The following is a 21,892-nucleotide window of genomic DNA, read 5'->3' as shown; positions in this document are numbered from 1 at the left end:
TTATATATCGAATAAAACAAAAAAAGTAATACAAACACGCATGCATGACTACAGATTAAGCCCGACAGCATAAACGCAATGAGTAAACCACCCGGTTTATTTAAGGTCTGAATGACCACCAAAAGGTAGCAAGAATAAAATACAATGGCAAGGTAATGTTTATTTAATCCCTAGGCTCCGCCCATTTAGAAGTAGAAAGAACTTGGGTTCAAATCGTAAATCCGTCCCACACAAGTGTTACTGATATGATGAACTGTGTGCTGAAAGGCTTACATAACATGCATCTTGTAGGTCAAAAATAACACGGCCTTTGCCGATTCCTCAGAGGTTTGTAAATACCATGTTCCAAAAATAATCTGTTGATCCGAAGATGGACCACAGTGTATTTGTTATCAGATTATAGTTCTGGATTTTTTTTTGTGAGTGTAGAGAGATGACAGAGGTCACCCAGTCAGAGTTGCAGAATTCCTCTCAGCCCCATCCCTGTCACTGACCTTCCTGTGTGTGTATACAAGAGATTAAGCTTGTGGGCTGGGCTGGTGGTCTTCCCAGGCTATTTATATGACGATGTCCACTCACTGATCCTTCTAGAAAACTGATATGAACACATGTTACAATAATCAAGTGTAATCAGCCCACTGACAGTCAAAGATAAGGTAGAAAAATAAGTATTTGTATCAGATTATAAACAAATTCCCTTGTTGTGTGGCTGATTGAACTCAAACATTAAACATGTATGTGATGAATCGGCTCCTCATTCTACAGGATTTTAGGAAAAATAGCATTTTATTGAAGTTAACACCATAGTCGCTATTAATCTGTCATTTGTGCTCCTCCTCTTTCATTTCATCGTGGATGGATCGAACGTCCACAGGCCTGCAGTTTCCCTGTTTACCGGGAAGCTGCCAAAGCACTCACAATAGCCACTGAGAGGCGCTGGCAATGTGGTTCAGTACCTGGCAAACCAAAAAGAAAAAAAAGCTGCTGGCGCCAAACTCTTATAAGCCATCTGCAACTGCCTCGCGTGTTCGACAGCCTCGGACGAATGCCACAAGCATGTCCAGACACGTCAGAGCGTCCAAATGGCCAACTACTTCCACTGTAGCAATGATATGATCACAGATATGTCTGTAAAAATGTGATGATTATATGATTATATTTCATGTTTGTGAACGTTTGCCCGTCGTTTGCATTTCTCACTGCTTCAGGATGGTTGAAATCCCTTCGAAGGCCTAGCGATATGTGGCCCATTGGTTCCCTTAAAAGGTGCAGATATGATGCAGTGGAGCGTGTCCATTCTCCCCGGAGATTATCACTAATAAGAGAGGCAGTATTTATAGAAGATGGCCCACAGTGGATACCCCTAATCCTGCCTCAGTGCTTTCATCCCTGCCCTACCCCTCTGCCTCTGCAGACCCCCAGCTTTAGCCTCATCCTCAACCCACATCCATCGAGGTAGAGACTCACTGCTTTTGCTTAGATTCTATCTGAAAGAAGTGCAGACCATTTCTTGTGGCTTCTTCACTCGGGCGTTGAAAGGGGGAGTTTTGCCTGGACTGTAGCGGGGTGTCTTCCATCTGTCCCTTTTTTTTTGTTTTTCCTTCACTCTCCATTTTCCACCCTCTGCTCTCTCTCTGACCTGCAGCTAAGAACAGCAAACAACAATGTCCACCAGCGACCGTTTCGACTGCCATTACTGCAAAGACTCCCTGCTGGGGAAGAAGTACATCATGAAAGAAGACACACAGTACTGCACTAAGTGCTATGAGAATTTGTTCGCCAATTGCTGTCAGGAATGCTCTGTACCAATTGGCTGTAACTGCAAGGTAAGAACAGTGTTGCCTTAGAGGTTTGATTTCGACAATAAGGAAATATGTAATTTTGGACCAACTGCTGTAATTCCCACATAATTCTAATTCGAAAAAAGAGACATTTTACCTTAGTAATGTGTCCAACTCTATAGGACCTGTCCTATAAGGATCACCACTGGCACGAGCAGTGCTTCAAGTGTGCCAAGTGCAGCCGCTCTTTGGTGGAAAAGGCTTTTGCCGCAAAGGACGATTTGCTGCTCTGCACCGAGTGCCACGCTCACGATTATTCCTCCAAATGTACCACCTGCAAGAAAACCATCATGCCAGGTATACCGTCATACACCGTGTGACCTGTGTGCACTTACTGAGCCATTTCAATTCATTCATAGCCCTGGGAATGTCGGTGAGCAAAATGATCTCGTACAAATCGGAACATTAAGCTTCCAAAATTGAAATCGAGCTGCAGTTCTGTTTTTGATGGGGTTCAAGGACGGACATGTTCTCTTTCTTACAACACATATAAAGCTGCTAAGACGTGTAATGTGTAAATGAATCCACTAAAAACAAACTGTGCCTTTGAGACACAAAACAACAATAACAGAGGGCAAAACCGTACGAAAATGTTTTCTTTCTTTCTTTTTAGTTAATTGTCTGGAAAAACCCGAATGATGATTTAAATGAATCAGTTAACAATCCCTGCAGATACGTAACGGTTTAGTTACCATGGAGCTGTAAAGACTTCTCATCCATAATAGTTATGGCACATGTGCTGTGCAGAAATGGCTAAATAGTAAAAAAACAAACAAAACAAAAAACACTAGACAGCAGTGCAGTTTCATCCACGCCCCAAATTCTCACCAAGATGATCAAGATCGCATTGTCCCCTGCCTAAAGATAAAGCGGCACTATTTTAGGTCGCGGTGGAGGAACCATATGCTGACTAAGCTGCTCTCATCCCATGTGCCAGGTTCCCGCAAAATGGAATACAAGGGGAACAGCTGGCATGAGACCTGCTTCCTGTGCCACCGCTGCCAACAGCCAATAGGAACCAAGTCCTTCATCCCCAAAGACAGCGGCTACTTCTGCGTGCCCTGCTTTGAGAAGCAGTTTGCCTACCAGTGCTGCGCTTGTAAGAAGGTAGGATTACAGCTTAAGTGTTTTCCCAGGGCCCTTAACTCAGGTAACCCTTAGCCACGCTGTGACTGTATGGGATAGGGATGCTTTTTGAAAACCGTGTCACTTTTTTGTGACTTTTATGGATTTGCTTGTCTGTCCTGGGTCACGTTGTAGGCCATCACAACGGGTGGAGTGACCTACCAAGACAAGCCCTGGCACCGCGAGTGCTTCCTCTGCATCGGCTGTAGAAAGCAGCTCTCGGGTCAGCGCTTCACCTCCAGGGAAAACTACCCCTACTGCCTCGAATGTTTCAGCAACCTGTACGCAAAGAAGTGCGTGGGCTGCACCAAGCCCATCACTAGTGAGTATTCATTTACTCAGACCCTGTACATATTTAATGCCCTTTTTTTTTTCTCCCTTTCATTTATGCAGGAACTGTCTGATAAACAAGGTGTCGTTACCCTGAACATTGTGTAAAAAAAAAAGCACTGAACCGTGTTTGCTGTCTGCAGGTCTGGCGGGGGCCAAGTACATCTCGTTTGAGGAGCGCCAGTGGCACAGCGAGTGTTTCACGTGCATGCACTGCGCCATGTCACTGGTGGGACGCGGCTTCCTCACCCAGCGCGACAACATCTTGTGCACCGACTGCGGCAGGGAGAAGTGAGAAGACGCGTCCTGTCCTCTCACACATACAGTGCACCCAACAAAAACCTGTGATGTTTTCACATGCATTTCACAACATGTATCTTTGAAGTCAGGACTATACAAACAAGAAATATGCATGATTTACGCTTCTTTCATGTGAAATACTTAATATTCTAAAGATTGCTCCAATAAACACCTGTATATGTGCATCAGGCTGAGATGGATGTCATGTTAGGGTCTGCTGTTTTGTCTTATTTGTTCCAATGATGCCATCCAGAGGAGTGTGCGTGCATCTGTTTATATGAAATTCCTCAGAGGAGACAGACAACACAGAGTTCAAAATAACAAACTGTGGTGGTAGGTTTAAATTCCACATCTTTTACGGCCATATTGTCCGATGTCAGCAACCCTTTCAGACAATCGTTGCTGTAAAACAAACCTCTGCTCTGTTTTGGTTGCCTTTTGACCTCATCACACCCAACTCACGCACACTGTAGACAAACTGAGCGCAACTATATATGGTTTTATCAGCAGATCACTTGCTCTTCTACTTGTCCATTATCCACTGACCAAAAACCGCCACTTTGTCCGTGCACGAGCCAAGAATACATGTGGCCGTAAATTCTGTCGCCTCAAAATATCCGTCTTCTTCACCGCTCCTAAGGTTTTTCATTCTTGTAAAAGCTGCTTTTCTTGGTGGGGCAACTGGATGAGTTGTGTAAGTGTCCTCACATGGCAGGATGAGCAACATAAAATGCTGACACAGACTTCCAGTCAGGATATAGTCACATGGGGAGGTGAAAGTACTTGCACTTAATGTTGTGGACGATCAAGAGAAGAAGGGGGGACAAGAGCGAGGTAGGGATATCTTTTTTTATTTCACGAATGTTTTTGATTTAGGCAGATTTCAGGAGAAGAACTCTGTTTTCTTCTTGGAGAGCTTTTATTCACACGTTTGCACGGCCAAATTACAAGAGCAATAAACTTCTGCAATGGCTTTTAAAGCTTTCATAAAAACACATGTCTACACGAAACAAGAAGCCTCCAAAGCAAAGGACAGATCCAGCATCCAGTGCCTCGAGTGCTATGATCGAAATGTGTACATCGGGACCAAAAATGCAACAGTCCAGCACCTCATCCTGTCGAGCGGCACAAATGGAGACATGAGTCCTGAGCAGATCACAACCAGAGATGGCAGAACAAAAAAACTAGGATCAAACAATCCTATAGTGCAACTGAGAGCTGTCCCACTTTTCAATCATTTGCTGGTTTTGTGGGATCGAAGCATTATTGCCCTCAACATGTTCTCCTTAGACCCTGTTCCTACTCTGAAGAAAATCCAGCATGTGTCTTTGTTCGAGGTGAGCGAGTCGTCGTTCACAGATCGAGGAGGATGTGTGGGGATGGTGACTTCCTCCAGCCGCAGGAAAGTGATCCATATACACACGGTGGGAGTGGACAGGTGGGAGGTTGTCAAGGAAGTCCCACTACTTCAGGATCCTTGGGCCCTGGCAGTAGATGGCACCATTGTGTGTTTAGCTACCTGTGACAGGTATCTCCTCTGTGATGTCGAGACTGGGAGAGGCGAGGAGCTTTTTCCTCACGATCACAGCAGACAGCGCATCATTGTAACCTCAGCGGGCCGAGGGGAATTCCTCCTCAATGGGCCTGAATCACTGGGTAAGCGCTGCCAAAATATTTACGGTACATTTTGTTCTTCATGCAGCCAAGTATAACCATCTCCATGCGTCACAGAGTGCTTCATATAAGCTCCCCATATATTCATCAAGCCAGAGGATATTTGTTTTGCCAAGATATAATTTCGTCACTATCATCCCTCAGGCATGTTTGTGATGAAGACAGGGACTTGCCAGTGTCCTCCCCTGCAGTGGTCTCCGGACGTACTCGCAGCCAAAGTGTGTTTCCCTTACATCCTCACCGTGCAGCCCCATGCGCTATTGATCTACAGCATGTTGGATCAGCAGTGCAAACAGACTGTGAGTGTCCATGGAGCGAAGGGTCTGCTCTCCACGCCAGGTAAAACCGGACAGTATCATGAACCTGTTGAAACTGTGGCCTTCTTTTAAAAAAGACGGCGACCCATGTCTGTCCAAACACTCATTCTTAAATGCCCCTACAACAAAACACATTATCTCTCCTCAGGTGGTGTGGTTGTGTTCACAGAGAGAGATATTTTCAGCCTGCGCCTGGTGCCGTTGGAGGAGCAGATCCAGGCACTCGTAGGACAAGAGAAGGTCGAGGAGGCATTGCTGCTGCTGAATGGAGTTCAAAGCCATCGGCCACTTGACTCATACAAGGTGAAAAGTATAACATGAATATCTCCCTGCTCTGAAATCTGTATCTAACAAATATCTCAAAAAACACAACACAACATCCATTTTCTACCACTTTATCCACCACATGAGGGTGGAAACCACAGTCCATGGTTTTGGACTCACATAATATTGGTGCATTAAATAGTATGTGTGGTTCTGAGAGAATGTTTCTTTACTGACAGGATCTGCAGAAGACCATCACGTGTCTCGCTGGATTTGTTCACTTTTACCAGGAGGGCTTTTCAGAGGCCAAAGATTTATTCATGTAAGGGTAAAATCTCCAGAATCAAAGTGTGTTTAAAAACTATTTATGCAAAACACATTTCCATATTTGAACCCACTTGAACAGAAAAGGTGAGCTGGACCCCAGAGAAATCCTCCTCCTCTACCCTGACATAGGGACATGTCTCAGTGAAGACTTTCACTCCCAGCTTGATCAAGAGAACAGAGGCAGAGATCTCCAGCTGCTCTGGCAAAAGGACAGAAACACATTTCATCACTACCTGACCTTCTTGGGAGATTTCCTCAGAGCCGTCAGGGGGACGGAGCAGGACTTGAAGTGCTCAACAGAGGTGGACTGCGCCCTCCTGAGGCTGTATGCAGAACTGGGAGACACAGAGAATCTGCAACAGCTTGTGATATTTCCCAATGAATGCAGGCTGGAATACTGTGTTCCTGTTTTGGAGCAATATAAAAGGTGAAAAATAAATTCCCTATACACACTCTAGTATAAATTTAACAAAAATCTTCAATAATTTGGTTTGAATGGAGTGTTTGGTCTTTAATCTTGTTTTATTTTCAGATTTTTTGCATTAGGTTCCCTCTATCAAAGCCATGGGAAGCAAACTGATGCACTTGAGGTAATATCCTCCACTCATAAAGTTGTATATTGTCTCGATGTAGTTGTGTGATTTAGCACATTGTGTTGTTTTGTTCAGACGTGGGTGAAGATTGCAGATGGCTCCCACAAAGACTCCTCTTGCTCGGATGTGTACGGTCACATCGTGTGGACCCTCAGTCAGCTGGACGACAAAGAGACTGTGTGGAAATTTGCAGACTGGACTCTGCAGAGAAACCAAGAGGTGCCTTTTCGGGTTTCATGCTCTCAGTACGACTGCAGAGGGCAGAGTTGCACAATACAATTATGCAGCGTGGGCTAAAGCCACCCACTCAATCATATTAAGTCTGCCTTGATTATGGGGCAATTATTCGTCATTGTACATCATCAATAACAGTTTTTTTTTATTATTATTATTTGAAAAAGATAGGAGTGCAGCTTTTCACCAAACGTCCCCGAGAGGATCGATTGGAAACACAAGACGTCCTTGTTCTTTTGGAAAAGCACCTGCTGGCGTTGGTTTTGTATCTTGAGTTCCTGATACATGATTTGACCAGTGAGGTGGGTAGAGCAGCAGCTACCTAATGGAATTCCCTGACATTTTTATTAAATGCACTGAGACAAGATTGATTCAATCTGCCCTCAGGAGGAAAGCCATCACAACCGTCTGGCCTTGGCATATGTTACTCAGATGCTGCAAGAGGAAGAGGAAGCAGATTTGAGGCCGACCAGGGGGAAGTTGCAACATCTGTTGTGGGAATCTAAATTCTATGACGTCTCCACTCTATATGGTGTGTGTATGCCTTGTCAGAACATAAATCATTGTCGAATCACCCAGAAGTTGCTGTTACAGTCATTTTCCCCTCATTTCAGAGAGAGTCAAGTTGACAGCCCTGCACAGAGAGAAAGCCATTCTCCTTGGTAGGAGAGGGGAACACTCCCAGGCTCTGCAGGTGCTTGTACACCAGGAGCGAGACCTCCAGGCTGCAGAAGCCTACTGCTTTAGGGCTGTGCAGGACCAGGACCCTCAGGAGCTACTGCTCACCTTACTCCAAATCTACCTGGGCTCCGAGGATCTGATCAGCACTGTAGTAGACCTGCTCAACAACAACCCTCAGGCCTTTGCTGCGGAGAAGGTCATCCAGCTCCTGCCAGACTCCTGGTCTGTTCAGCTGGTCTCTCAATACTTATTCAGATCTATCAGGGCGACCGTTCACCAGCGACGGATGGTGAAGCTGCAAAAGGCGCTGGCCCAGGTGCAGCTCATGCAGCACAAGGTGATCTGGGTGAGTTTATGAATGTATTCCACATTTTTTTTTCACTTCAGCAAACATTATGTGTAGTCTTGTTTGTGATTGTCCTCACCCTGTTACCCTTTTGTCCTCTTCTCTGCAGATGCAGGCCTCGAAAACCAAGTTCAGACTGGACAAGGATGAGAAGTGTAAGGTCTGTCAGAGAGTTCTCACAGAGCCGGAGTTTGCTTGTAGCACTCATGGTGAGCTGATGCACACGAGCTGCGCTGGGTTAATTTCAGCACCATAAAGACACCGATGGACCAGTCGGTTGCATTTGCACACATGTGAAGAGAGTATGTCTCCACATTGTTGAGGTGTTCTTTTTTAGCCGGAAGAGTGTCTGTTCCTACCTGATCATTTATCAAGATAAGTCATCCTGGCCAGGATTCACTTTATGGACCTTCAACCAGACATGTTCCCCAATTAGAAAAAGGAAAATACATTGAGTAAATAACTGGTTTCAGAAATGTGAAAGCGCATGCTTTGCACTTTTTCAGGGCGGCAATGTCTGAGCCTTTTCTTAGAGACACTGTGGACAGCAATAACTATAAAGTGAATTGTGGAGGACACTCAGGACTCAGGGATATATATTCACTGATCAGACAGTGGTGTTTTACATAAAAACCACCTGTGGTCACCCTGGTGACCGGAGGGAATTTGACCATCCTCCAACGCTGTATATATGCATCTCCACCATCATGGTTTCCACTGACTGTGTATATTTGTCTTCATAGAGCTGGAAATAGAAAGTCAACAAACTGCACGTGAGAGACTGCTTTTTTAGATTCAGCCCGTGCTTTTATATACATTTATAACCAAGAACGTGTTTAAAGGTGAAAGGTAAACAAATAGAGGAAGTGCAGAGTTTGGGGGGGGGGGAGTTTCTGCAATGAAATAATTTAACAAGTAATCACATGACCAGTCTGTGCCTTGTATAGAATATGAAATCGGAATATCTTTTTCTTTTTTTTCTTTTTTTTTTTTAACGAACATCATCCCTGTATCATTATGGAACATCAAAACATGTAGTCTAAATAATCACACACAAATCCATGTGTCCAAATTACAATATCCTGTAAATAAACATAAACACATATCATCAGTCGGATGACAGCAGACTTTAGATTTGTCTATTTCTGTCCGAATTTAATCACTGAGGCTAACCCCAAAGCCTAAGGGGTTGGAACAGTGACTTGGCTGCTCTGCCTATAAGTTTTTGGCCTTTGGAAAGTGACTAATTGCAATGTAGATGAATAGAGAATGATGATCATGTTGAAAGGTATTATCTATTTGTGATGCTCTTGCCAAGATTATCTCCAAATGAGGTCCATGTAAGAGTTCCTCATTGTTGTCACTGAGCGTTGTGTTTTCATAGAGTTGAGGCCTTTTGAGAGCACAGCTAGCAATATGAGATTCATTCAACTCCATATGTCTCACTTTTTTTGTATGCATTTAATTTGAGTCATGAATAAACAATCGGATGTCAAACAAAATCATTTATGGGTTTGCAGGAGAAACTGCCAAATAAGCTCTTCCATATTGGCTCCCTGTTATTTTTCACAATGTGCATCTCATTCAGCTCATTGCAAACAGACGGAAATGTATCTGTGTAGAAAAGGCATCAAGTCTTGTTTCCATGTTTTGAGGCTGCGAAAGGAGCTTCTTACAGTTTATATGGACTGAGGGCTGCTGCTGCTGCTCTGTGACTACACATCACTGGGTGGACCTGTGGGCCCAGTTCACTCCTTTCCTCTCTCGGACATTAATGTTGTTTTGAACACTTGAGGCCATACTGCGGCTGAAAAATGTTCTCATCTTTGATGTTGACCAACGGCGTTAAGTGACCAAAAGGTAAAAATACGCAGACACAAGTACAAATATACCAAAAACGTACAAGAACAAAAAAAACACTTTGTGTATTTACAAAGATTTGTTTTTAACTTCTCTTATCTGATTCAACTTGTAATCAACAGTCCTTGTTCAGTGTAATGTGGATCTCTCCAGGCTGCCCTGGGGTACATGCTGCATGGCCAGATGGTCATTTTATACATGAGGAGAATGAATTGGATGCAGAAATCAACAGTTGGAGGAAAGTATGGTGGGTAACCAGACATTGGTCTCCTATTATAAATATCCATGTCACCACAGAGTCAGTGCTAGGAGGGAAAATAGGAACAGTTTCTTCCTGTGCTTTTCTAAATTTAAGGAAAAAATGTCTGCTGTCTGGACTGTAGGACGTAATTGTTTACATGTTAACATAGTTTTCATGGAGGCGTGAAGGACGTAGTTATGAAATGCACAGAGCTGTTAGACAGACCCATACAGAGTTTCATATAAAGTAGCCACTGTGTTTCTGGTCACTCATAGTTCATACAATGTGCTCAAAGCTGTAGAGCATAACTTTTAAATATAAACAAATCTTTGTCAAATGAGTTATCAGCGCCACGCGACTCTCACTCTCCTAGCAGTGTTTTTGTGTCTGTGATGACATTTTATGTCACGAAGAAGCAGGTGAGGCAGAAGAAGCACACCTCCAGTGAGGCACCTTCATACATCAACACTGTGGCTGAAAACACCAATAATTATCTCCAAATAATTCAGAAAATAAACATAGAGATTCAATAGGACTTATCACGATCACAACTTTAGTTTCTCACAAACGTAATGGACCAATTCACTTCTGCTTCTTGCTCATATTTGGTACCACTTTAGGACATAAACACTGACCTTGTCAGGACCAGTGATCCTCATGGGAACCAAAACCTGGTCACAACTTTTTATTTTAGCTTTTTAACTTTTCAAATTACCCAGGTTCAAGACCCGGTCTGACCCCTGGGCCTTTCTGCATGGAGTTCACATGTTCTCCCCGTGTGTGCCTGGGTTTTCTCCAGGTTCTCCGGTTTCCTCCCACTGTCCAAAAACATGCATTATGGGGATTAGGTACATTGGACACACTAAATTGACCGTGGTGTGAGAATGAGAGTAAATGGTTGTTTGTCTCTATATGTGTCCCTGTCATGTACTGGTGATCTGTCCAGGGTATGACCCTTCTTATTGCCCTATGCCAGCTGACATTGGCTCAGTGCCCCCGCGACCCTCATGTAGGGGTGGGTTACTTGAGACTACCAGCAACAAGTTACAGAATATGCAAGTTGAAGTCACAAATAAGTCTTTAAACCATCAACTTTGTGTTTGAATTTGGGTTGTTTGATCGACATATCTTTCGGCCAATCGTGTCCCAGAGAAAACACATGGCTACTTAATAGGCATAAGGACCGTTACTGATACTGCTACTTCATTAGCTGCGTGAGTTTTCACAGTTTAATGAAGATGGACAAGGAAAAACGCACTGCAGAAGAACTAAATCGTGGCTGTTACAGCGCAGATACGTGGCTGTACTTTTTAAAGACAGATACTTCGGGTCATGCCGATGCTGATCTCCCTTATGCTATGCTACGGAAATGCTACGGAAGAAGAGGCCGCAACGTGAAGCTACAAACTTTCTCCAGAGCTTATGAACCTCTTATGTTCTTATGGGGTGAGTTTGCATTAAGTCACACACAGGGATTAAAAAATGTAATTTCATGCCAGACGCTATCTTTTAATAATCCACTGTGCGTTTCAGAACGCCATGTGGCTAACATTGTTATTAGCTAGCTCAGTTTAGCTAGTCATTTTAAAATGCAAATGTTTCGCACATCAAAACCTATTATAAACTATAATGGGAGCATGTGAGCATCTCCTATTAATATGAATAACAAACCAACCTGAGGTGCATCAATAATGTGTGAATGACACAGCTTTGGATATAAAGTGACTGTGATGCTAATTATTTAGCAACTAGCAACTTAAATCTATTTTATTTTATTTGATATAAGAAATACGTATCTATATTTGATAAGTATATTACCTTTTTTGTTTTTCATTTTTATTAAAGGTATTATTTTATGTATATATGTGTATACATATATATGTATATATATATATATATATATATATATATATATATATATATATATATATATATATATATATATATGTATGTATATGTATATAGGTTCCACACTGGAGTTTAATGTTTTCTGCTCCATTCCACACTTTATTATTTCCTAATTTTATGAGCATTGCATATAATAGTGATTTTATTATAATATAATAGTGTGTAATATAATTGTGTTTATGCATGACTGACCAGAGACAGGAGACTGCAACAAAATGATGCATTAGTTCCTATTTAGGATGTCAGTGACCACAGTTTAATATTTTAATTCACATTTATATGTTTCATATCTGTGGGTTTTATAATATGGCCTCTGTAGATTTTAACCAAGATTAGATTATCTTCATGATATCACATTTTATTGTTTGTTAGTAAAAATAATTGAGTGCAATGGGGCTTTAAATAAAATCACAGATTTTGCAGTTATATAACATGAAGAAGGCCACAAGAAAGAGAATGTTAGACCACAGGTGTGGTTTTTAATATTAATATCTTTGAACTATTTTTTTAACCATCATGAAGTTTTATGAACATATGTTTTCTATGTCTCTGGAGAAAGTGCTGCCTCAAGTTTATGAAAATTGTAGCAGGTACCTCACTAAATAAAGCCTTTGGGAAAGATGAATACACAATGCTTTTCTGTGCATCGTGCATCATATTTATAGTCAAAGCCACAAATTACTGTATCATGTCCCTCGTGACGCATTTTTCAGTCTTTTAGTGGTTGGTGAAAGACAAGGAGAATCTTAATTTGCAGCCCTTTTTGTAGCAATAATGGTAAGTTGGAAGAAAACCTAAATGATTGAACTTTAATTCCCACTTTACCCAGCAATACTAATTCTGTAGATATAGCAAGTATGGGAATAAATAGCCAAAGAGGATGATCAAAGCAAATCTTTTTTAAAACCCTAAAGCAGCACTCTCATTTTCATGACTTGCTACCTTGAGGTTTGGCAGAATGCCACTGGGAGAAATGTGTGGGGTGGCCCACTGGAGACACAGAGGGCAGAGACGGTGACCACAGACACCCACCCTGTCCCGATCCATGGAAGCTGGGGTTATATACATGATTATATACATCCTACTTTATGCTATAGAGAGATACACCACATCAACAGGGCTGCTATTGTCCACTGTTAACCACTTTTGTTTGTTTGACTTGATAATATATTTATATGCCATTTATGTGCGTTTTCACAAAATGCACATAAATGGCACGTTCTGAATACATTCTGTTGCTGCAAAAATATCTTTTATTTGCTACCAGGTTGCCTATAAATGCTTCAGGGTGGTAGGAAATATGTAGAAAAAATGTCTTATTTTTCTTAATAGCACCATAATTTGACTTGTTTTGTAGAACATGATTTTTTTTTACGCTCCCTAATGAGGTCCTCTGTGATTTATTTAAGCTGTAGTGTGTAACTTTTCAATATAAACCCAATGAGTTTCTCAATAGTGTTTTTTTTGTTTTCGAGTCTGTGGAGACACAGTGATGTTCTTTACATTATGACTGATGGAGGGAAGGAGGAAGCATAACAGCTCTACTGATGTAAGATGGCAGTGACCTTTTGGTTCAGGAATCTTTCCTGGTTTTGTGAAACAAGAGCAAGGGTGCGATTTGTTTTGCTGGAATAACCTTTTTGTTTGTTGATACTAAATACTGAATTTTTTTCACATATTTACACCAACAATATCGAATTTCTGACCCCCTGTTGACTTTAAGTCCAAAATATACTACTTATTTTCTTTCTTTTCTTTTCTTTTTTTTTTTTTAACTCTGTTTGGTTGACTCCAGTCGGTTGCTAATTGTGTTGCGCTGCTGTTTTGCGTGGTGACATCGTGTGCAATGCTTTTCTTGGAGCTGTTTTTTCCTGAAAATAGCTGCCGCAGCTGAAACCGATTCGACACTGAGGTGATGAGAGCAAGGCCAAACAGCAAAGTTGCCCAGCAACATGTTGGAATTTTTTGTAAAGCTCTATAAAGTTGAGGGGAGTGGCAGATTTTCATTGTTATTATGAAAACAAAAATGCAGAGAAGCATGTAGGTGTTTTTCTTTTTACAGTTCAAACTGTGTTTTGTTTTAGGTGTCATAATGAAAACTTGATGTATGTGTAGAATTTCTAATATGGGTCATAAGTGTGTTTTATTAACTTCTATTAACATCACTTAGGCAATCAGAAGGAATTATCCAAGCCTCTCTTCTGATTGGCTGACATTTTGTTGCTGTAGCAGCAAGGAATCAATTGAAGAAATTACTATAGAAACTATATTAAGATGTTTTTTTAGTGCTTAAAAACACAACCATATCAGCAGAAAACCTGCCTCCATCTTGCCCTTGTGTGCCCTTGTCTTATTGGAAAGGCATAAAACACAAAAACCTCCTTAAATGCTTTGCTTATGTGCCATTTTGCACATATACCCACATTCCCTTGTGCCTAAAATGAGTCCTTTCACAAAAGGCTCAGGTGTTGGGAGGCAGGTTAAAATTAAAACAGAAGTAGAACCTAATTTGCCGCCGTAATTTTCATACAGACCATCGGCGCTAGAAATCTCACAAGAATATCAAACTTCATTCTCCAACCCAAAGGCCAGCAGCCATGAATAGATTCCTGAGCAACTTAACATAATGACCTGTACTGAGTATGAGTAATGACTGCATTTTAGACGAGGAATGAGGGTTTGCTTTTGGAAAGTAAGGTTTTTCTGGCAGTCTCATGTGTTTATAGTGTTCCTGTCCAAGAGTGGAGGTGGGGAGTTAAATACACGACCCAAGGGGTCTACTTGCGGTTGTCCACCTGTTTTTCTTTCTTTTTCGTGTGTCTCATTTCCAGGTCTAACAGTCGTTATCTCTGGACCATTTGGTGTTCTTGGAACAGAAACAAAACTTGCTGGTTTTGGCCAGAACCACCATCTGTTACTCCTTCACTGGCACGTCATTATCTGCATCGTGATAACCGACAACTTCGATCTTATTATCTTTTAAGGGACACATTTTATAACTAAACACATGTCATTAATTCTTTATGACAAGTCGGGCTAATATATATTTTTCAGACTTCACTGTGTCCTGTTGCTGGCAATGAAAGAGATTTGAGATTAGCGTGCTCCAGGTGACATATATATTATCATCTGTCCTGTGTGAAACTAACAGAAACGAAAGTGAAGGGGCCGAAAGGATCCGCGCTGTGCTCCTCAGGGTCCCTGATATTTTCTGAGCTCTATCTGTGAGACTGTGCCTCGTGTGGTGTTTGACATCACTGATTACAGAGCATGTGCCACAAGTTACTGTTACTGTACCCTGGGAAAGTTGAGAACATAGGATCATGCATAATTAGACATTTAGCGCCAATCCTCCCCACAGATGAACACACCCTTCACCACAACAGATAGGCCAGGGAGTTAAAAACGTCCCCTGATATCAACCACTGGAGTCTAAAACGCCTTCTCTCTGCTATCTAAGCCTGAATGTACTCTAGCCCACACAATAAAGGCCCCAGGGGAGAAAGAAATTCAACACTAACCCCAAAACGCCTCTTTGACCTTCAAACTAAAGCATCCGCACCAGGAATCTTCAGTAATCTGTATTTAGAGCCGAAAAAGTCCCATGAACTATCATAAACTATCATAAACTCAGACAAATTAGAGGTATATTGTGTTTGAGCATAGAATTACAATTCTATTTCTACAGATCGAACATCTCTGGAACCATTGAACGAAGGTTATTTCAAGGCTTTCATTAAATCTTTCATGAACCCTAACTACCAAGGAGCGCAGAAGAATGGAGCGATTCTCAGCTGACGTGAATTGCACGACATTTCGGCATTTTGTGGTTTCATAAACCAACACATACCCATGCTAGAGGGTATTTCAGGCGTGCCTGAGCATCACCATCCAAAACAAAATGCAAATAACAATTACCTAAAAGTACAAAATGTTTTCCAAACAAAATGTACCCGTAAAAAAATATATTTGCTTTTGCAAAAGGGAAGGAGTTTCTGAGACATTTTCCCTTCCTTTCTTTTTATCTGTCAACCTGGTCCCACTTAGGGCAGCACTGTAAGTGCACAGATGAATGATACCTAAAACAACTGTCGGTTTTACAGTTGTTTGACGCCTTTTGTGGCTGCAGAGGACGTATCGCACAGTTTGATAACCCTAAAAAAGTTTTTACATTAATAAACTGAGGATCGTTTAATGAAAGCTTTTTACAACTTTGAAAATCAGTATAAAGCCACTTGTAACATTTCAGAGGGCAGGCATTCATCAAAGGCTTTCATTTAAAAAACAGCTCAAAGCAAATTGTACAGCAAATATAATGTTTTCTTTATTTTCTGATTCTCTGAACCCTGCAAATGTATATTTTCAACCTGATCTGACACTTTTTTGCTGCTTGGTCCAACGTAATGTCCTAAAAACAGCTCTCTTTCCAGCGTCTTAACAACAAAACCAACTCAAAGCTCTATAACATAATGTTATATATTATACAACATGTTGTTTAATGAAGCAACAAAAGTCATGGCAACAGCTACTATTATATGTATGACTAAACCAGACCAAGCATGTTCTCAAGTCTCATAAAAACCTGGGGGGTGTGGGGGGACTGTATTTATTTTTAAGTCCTTTGATTCTTTGTCTCTGTGCACAATGAAGCGTAAGAGCATGTTGTAGCAACAAACACAACACTGAACTTTATTTGTCTGTATTCTGTCACTTAAAATCCCCATATCACGGCACTATGACTGCATAGTGTACACAGTATAAATCATCACATCTAATACATTTTTTACCTTAAAAAAAAAAGGTCCATATTTAAATGAAACGCAGTTGCATATAAGGATTAATTATCCATGATGATGGTGGTTTGTAATGTCAGCTATATATCTTACAAACAGTCTGTGTTGTTTGATGTGTCTGTGCACTTCTGAGCGACGACAGAGGCAGTCTCTTTTTTTTTTTTCCACCTTATCCTCAAGGTGATTACTGACATTTGCAGTTTACGGCTGCACTTTTATCACATTACAGCTTGAATCGTCTGGAGCAGTTTGCCGCACCTCGCTCTGGGAAGACGACTGATTCAAACAAGCCGGAGATTATGTGAAGCCAAACTAGAGCGGGCTGACACACTGGAGAGACTGGGCAGCATTTTTACTCCCCAAAAAGCTCCCCAGCTTATAATGTCAGGTTTTGGCACATTTCCGACCTTTAATTTGAGAGGGTGTTTCACTGTCACGAAACCTTAGAGATAATGGTGGGTGAAAGTATAGCCTACTGTGGCTGCATTTGTACAAGGCGTGGAATATAATTAGTTTAATTTCAATGAGGCAAACTGTTTGTGTGCGAGGTATAGGTGGGTTCATGATGTGCTGAGGGGGCTTCACACCATGGACGTGAACTACCAGCGAAGACCTTTTAAATTAGACCTAAATTAGGTTTGAAATGCATTATTTCAGGGTTTTTTTTTACACTGGCTTTAGCGACAGAGAAACAGGAAGGGGAAGAGGGACGAAACTCTGTCATTAGGAACGTAATGAAATCACGTCTGACGTCAAACATTTAACTTTGGCTCAACTACACATTCTAGAGTGCTCTTTATTCTGACTACCGTCTCAATCAGGATATGACCACAGATTGGGCTAGAGAGGTGAATATTTTCAATGTCACTCCATATTATTTTACAGCTGTCTCAACCTGAAGTACCTTGGGGCCTTTAGTGTTCACCCTGTCATCCCTGTAATCACATCGTGAAACATAATTGGGCACATTTTATCTCATTTAAATTCTAAATAAACTGAAATATCAAGTGACAAATATTTGTTAAGAGCTGCTATGATGCAATGATAGGATTGCTTCAGTTTAGAACTTTTTCATACCAAGTAACACCTGAGAAAATCTTGGAAGTATAACACCATTAATGTTAAAATGCAGTGGTGCAAATAGGCCAAGCAAAGTCAGCTGCTTTGCTCTCTCATCATCCTCCTCTTCCTCCTCTAGAAACTGGTCTAGTGACATAAGATCAAGATGGAGTGAGAGATAAGATGGCTTTAATTATTATTATTTTGTTATTTCTTTCATTTTCTACGCACACCGGTCAAAATTCCTCACCTCCACTCCGATCACATACACTGTTTTATACAGTGCAGTGATTTTCCTTAAAGTTCCACCAGGGGAAGCTTGCGTACCACTGCTGGTACACGCACCACAGTTTGAGAACCATGGATATGGGGCAGCTCATCCCACAGTCCAACGCCATTGCAACATAGGTCAGCCTTTGGTGTGAATGTGACCAAGAGTTTCCTTATGTTGTGAGGACCTAAATCTGTTTACAAGAAAATCCAGTCCAGTTAAACTGAGGTTAGGGTCAGATTTTTGTGTGTATGATTTTAGCTTTTCACACATTTTCTTTTCTTTAGTTAGACAGATAACGTGATTATCACGATACGATTGTCTTGCAATATATTGATTCTCACAGAATCGTATCGTGATATTATTGGTATCGTGGACCATGTATCACGTATTGTATCGTATCATGAAATACCCTGTGATTTTCACCCCGGTTGACATGTACTGGCAACATAACCATCAAAATATTTTGGAAGTAGCTATCGTCATGTAAAAATAATGACCACATTATTTCTTCAAGATGATAAGATTTATAAAGTGTTCAGTTTAGTCTTGTGCTGCTGTTTCAACAAAATGTTCATGCAGAGATGGCCTTCTGTAGACCTTGTTGTGAAGAATGGATACTTGAATTACTGTTGCCTTTCTGTCAGCTTGAACAAATCTGGCCACTCCTCTGAGCTCTGGCATCAACAAGTCATTTCCACCCAGAAGACTACCAATCAAGGGATAGTTAATCTTTTTCGGACCATTCCATGTGAATCATAGAGACGGTCGAACCCTGTCTGCCACGTTCACACTTACTGATGATCGCTTAGAACTTAAAATTGCCGGCATGCTTAAATGCATTGAGTTGCTGCTGTTTAATCAGCTGATGAAGTATTTGCTTGAACAGGTGTAGGTGTGTTGGTCAGTGTGTTTCTTGTTCACCGTCCAGAAAAAGTAGTTGACGAAGCCTCATAGACAAAGCTCTTGTACAAATCGGTGCTAAGCCTGTTTTGAGGCTTTTCCCCAGTTAACATGTTTGATCATGTGGATCATGTGTCTGTCCCTTTACAAGACAGCCGTTTGTCAAAGCTGCTGCCATTTACAATGCTGCTACAGGAGTTTCCAGACATGGTTTCAATCCACCTGTCTGTATGGCACAAGATAGGATTCAAGCAGCGTCTCCAACCACAATTTTATTCAACCACAAGCTGTTTTACAAACCGACCAGAATGTGACTTGACCAATGTAAACAGTGCAGGAGAAGAAAGTGCACCCGTATTAGGACTGTAATTCTCTCTTACCCCTACCACACGACCTCAAACTTCCACATTTGGAGATTTTGTTTAAAATACAGACTTTAAATACCTGAGAAAAACACCAGTTGGAAACCCGTCAAAGTCTCTTTCAGTATGTGTGCAATTCAGCAGAGCTAGCAGTTCACCTTGTGCCATCCAGACTCAACTGTCCAGCTCCAGAGAGAAAGACGTATATTTACAGGCTTTGGATGTGTCTTAAAACCAAAGCCCTTAACCTTCAAAAAATGGTATTTACAGTAACTGCATTATCCAGGAAAAAAAGAGATTTGGTACGGGAATTATAGAAGAGATTAACACAGGATCTTTGTCGGGAAAGAAGGTCAGAGACCCAAAATAGTCATCAGGCCTGTCCACCAAGCTGTCATTGCAGTTAAATCTATACATGAAGGAGCACTCACTGGGAAGTGACATTGTAATTATTATGTTAGAGGGAAGGGAAAGTTTTACATGTGGATCAGGCTGGTTAACAGGTCTACAGCCGTGGTCACTTGAGACAGAAGCAGTGTGCTGAAAATTATAGAGCACAATGACTCACACTCTTTCTGTGTTTAAGAGCGTTTGGCTCCGTCCGGGACGGGACGAGCCCTCACAGTAAAACACGCACTTCACCCAGAAACTGTTGGCTCATCAAAATAACAAACTCTTTGTTCTGCCCTGCAACGCTGGCCCCGTGCAAGACCACCCGGAGGCATTTATTATTTCTGTCATTTTATGTTGATGAGATCGTAAAGAAATGTGAACTATTTGCACTCAGGAAACTCCAGGTCACGCTGGTGTGTAATAATGAAGCTTTATGGAAAAGAAAGAAATCATTAAGACCCCCTAAGAAGCTACTTTGGTTTTCATCTGTAAATAAATACTTTTTAAATTCATACATCATTTAACTAAATCCTGGATTCAGTCCATTAGATATCTCAGCTTTAACCTTTTCACAAAAAAGCCTTTTTTTGTTTGTTTGTTTTGCATGTCAAGAGCCTTCGTGTTACAAAGGTGCACGATTATGTACGTCATGCTGGACCCTGATATTACCTGCTTTAAATACGGAGGGGGGGTTTGAATTTAATGGGTTTCATTTCAAATAAATGGAGGTCTAATAGCTCCTTTTGAAAGTGAGTTCAGCCATGACTTTTCTTTGTTAAGAGAGTTAAAAATCACACGCCTGCAGAAAACACAAAACTGTGAGCTGTTACATTTCAGAGCTAAATGTCCACCAAACACGACACAAATTTAGCCCCGGAGTCTTTTTTACACTTTGACTTTCTGGATTTGTTTTGTCTGAACAGTTTCAAATGACCTGTGGGGAGACATTTTTGGTGCTTAATGGTTTCCTTTTACGGTGGGTGTTCACAATATACAGTGAAGTCATCAAACACACGGAGACCCTGTAGGTTTTCACAAATATTTTTCTCTCAGAATCCACCTTTTGTGCAAATCTTCAAAATATTCTGCAAATATGAAGTCTGGTCCCTTAAAACCCCTTGAACAAACATAATGAGAAGCCAGCTTCCCGAACGCAAACCAAATGGAATGAAACATTTCATTTGTGTGTTTTTGTGTGTGATTTATTCTGGGATGTTCATGTGTCTGTGGATTACCACCAATAACCAACTCCTAAACATCTGCCCCACACTACTTGTTAGGATGGATGTTTCCTCTTGAAACCTTCAGAGAGGACCAATATTTCATGGTAAGGTGGTCACATCTGAGTTCAATTAACTAACCACCTGCGTATTTGTCATTTTTATTATGCTAAGGGATTAGTTGGTGACGCTATAAACACAATGATTTGATATAAGTATATCTACAAACACACGCAATGCAACCTAAAACCAGAGACACATGGACTCAGATTAAACCAGAGGGATTAGCCCATCACTGATGATTTAACGTGTGTCTGTTTATACTTGATCAGCAGGAGAAGTGGTCCACAATCGCCATGTATTACCGAAACAAATTCTTAATTACTTATAACTTGATCACAAGTACCTTTTAATTTAGAAAGTGTTAGTTGCAATCACCCCTGTCTTTGCAGGGCATTGATTAAGTTCAGGGAACAATTGTAGTTGAATCAAATGGGAACTCCCGCTTTGAAGCCTCCAGAACTCAATTTTGCAGGCGCCAGGTTGACATTGTACAACTGGAAGTTCCAAGAAGTCCCCTGCAATTGGACTCTACTAGACTATTGGACAGTACCAACTATTGTCAAACACACTGGTTATTTTCCCCTACGTGAGAACATAATGTACTGCTGAGTTGGTCTCAGTCGGTGCGTTTACATGCATGTTAAAAGTCAGATTGTAAACGCATGTAAACACGTTAGTCCGACTGAAATCAAGCTACTCTTAGTCAGACTAATATAACTGGATAATGCGATTCTTAGTCCGATTACTGCTGCATGTATGTCCTTAGTTGGATTGGAGTCGGACTTGA

At 41.3% G+C, this 21,892-nt stretch overlaps 2 protein-coding genes across 2 annotated transcripts; both read left to right on the top strand.

Moving 5' to 3' along the window:
• Positions 1 to 1,121: 1,121 nt before the first annotated feature.
• LOC122782872 (four and a half LIM domains protein 2-like) lies at positions 1,122 to 3,801 on the top strand. The gene is made up of 6 exons (XM_044047438.1): positions 1,122 to 1,455; positions 1,646 to 1,826; positions 1,964 to 2,138; positions 2,779 to 2,948; positions 3,102 to 3,288; positions 3,440 to 3,801. Exons 2-6 carry the CDS (start codon positions 1,665 to 1,667, stop codon positions 3,589 to 3,591), a joined length of 846 nt encoding a protein of 281 aa, XP_043903373.1. The 5' UTR covers positions 1,122 to 1,455; positions 1,646 to 1,664; the 3' UTR covers positions 3,592 to 3,801.
• Positions 3,802 to 4,401: 600 nt separating this feature from the next.
• Positions 4,402 to 9,157, top strand: LOC122782858 (transforming growth factor-beta receptor-associated protein 1-like). The gene is made up of 11 exons (XM_044047416.1): positions 4,402 to 5,252; positions 5,415 to 5,609; positions 5,736 to 5,890; positions 6,091 to 6,173; positions 6,258 to 6,605; positions 6,711 to 6,768; positions 6,847 to 6,990; positions 7,173 to 7,307; positions 7,393 to 7,537; positions 7,620 to 8,032; positions 8,142 to 9,157. The coding sequence occupies exons 1-11, from the start codon at positions 4,565 to 4,567 to the stop codon at positions 8,286 to 8,288; spliced, it is 2,511 nt and encodes an 836-aa protein (XP_043903351.1). The 5' UTR covers positions 4,402 to 4,564; the 3' UTR covers positions 8,289 to 9,157.
• Positions 9,158 to 21,892: the final 12,735 nt, after the last annotated feature.

This window comes from Solea senegalensis, linkage group LG16, assembly GCF_019176455.1.
Source record: "Solea senegalensis isolate Sse05_10M linkage group LG16, IFAPA_SoseM_1, whole genome shotgun sequence".
In the NCBI taxonomy this organism is placed as follows: Eukaryota; Metazoa; Chordata; class Actinopteri; order Pleuronectiformes; family Soleidae; genus Solea; species Solea senegalensis.
This window is presented reverse-complemented; position numbering and strand designations above follow the sequence as displayed.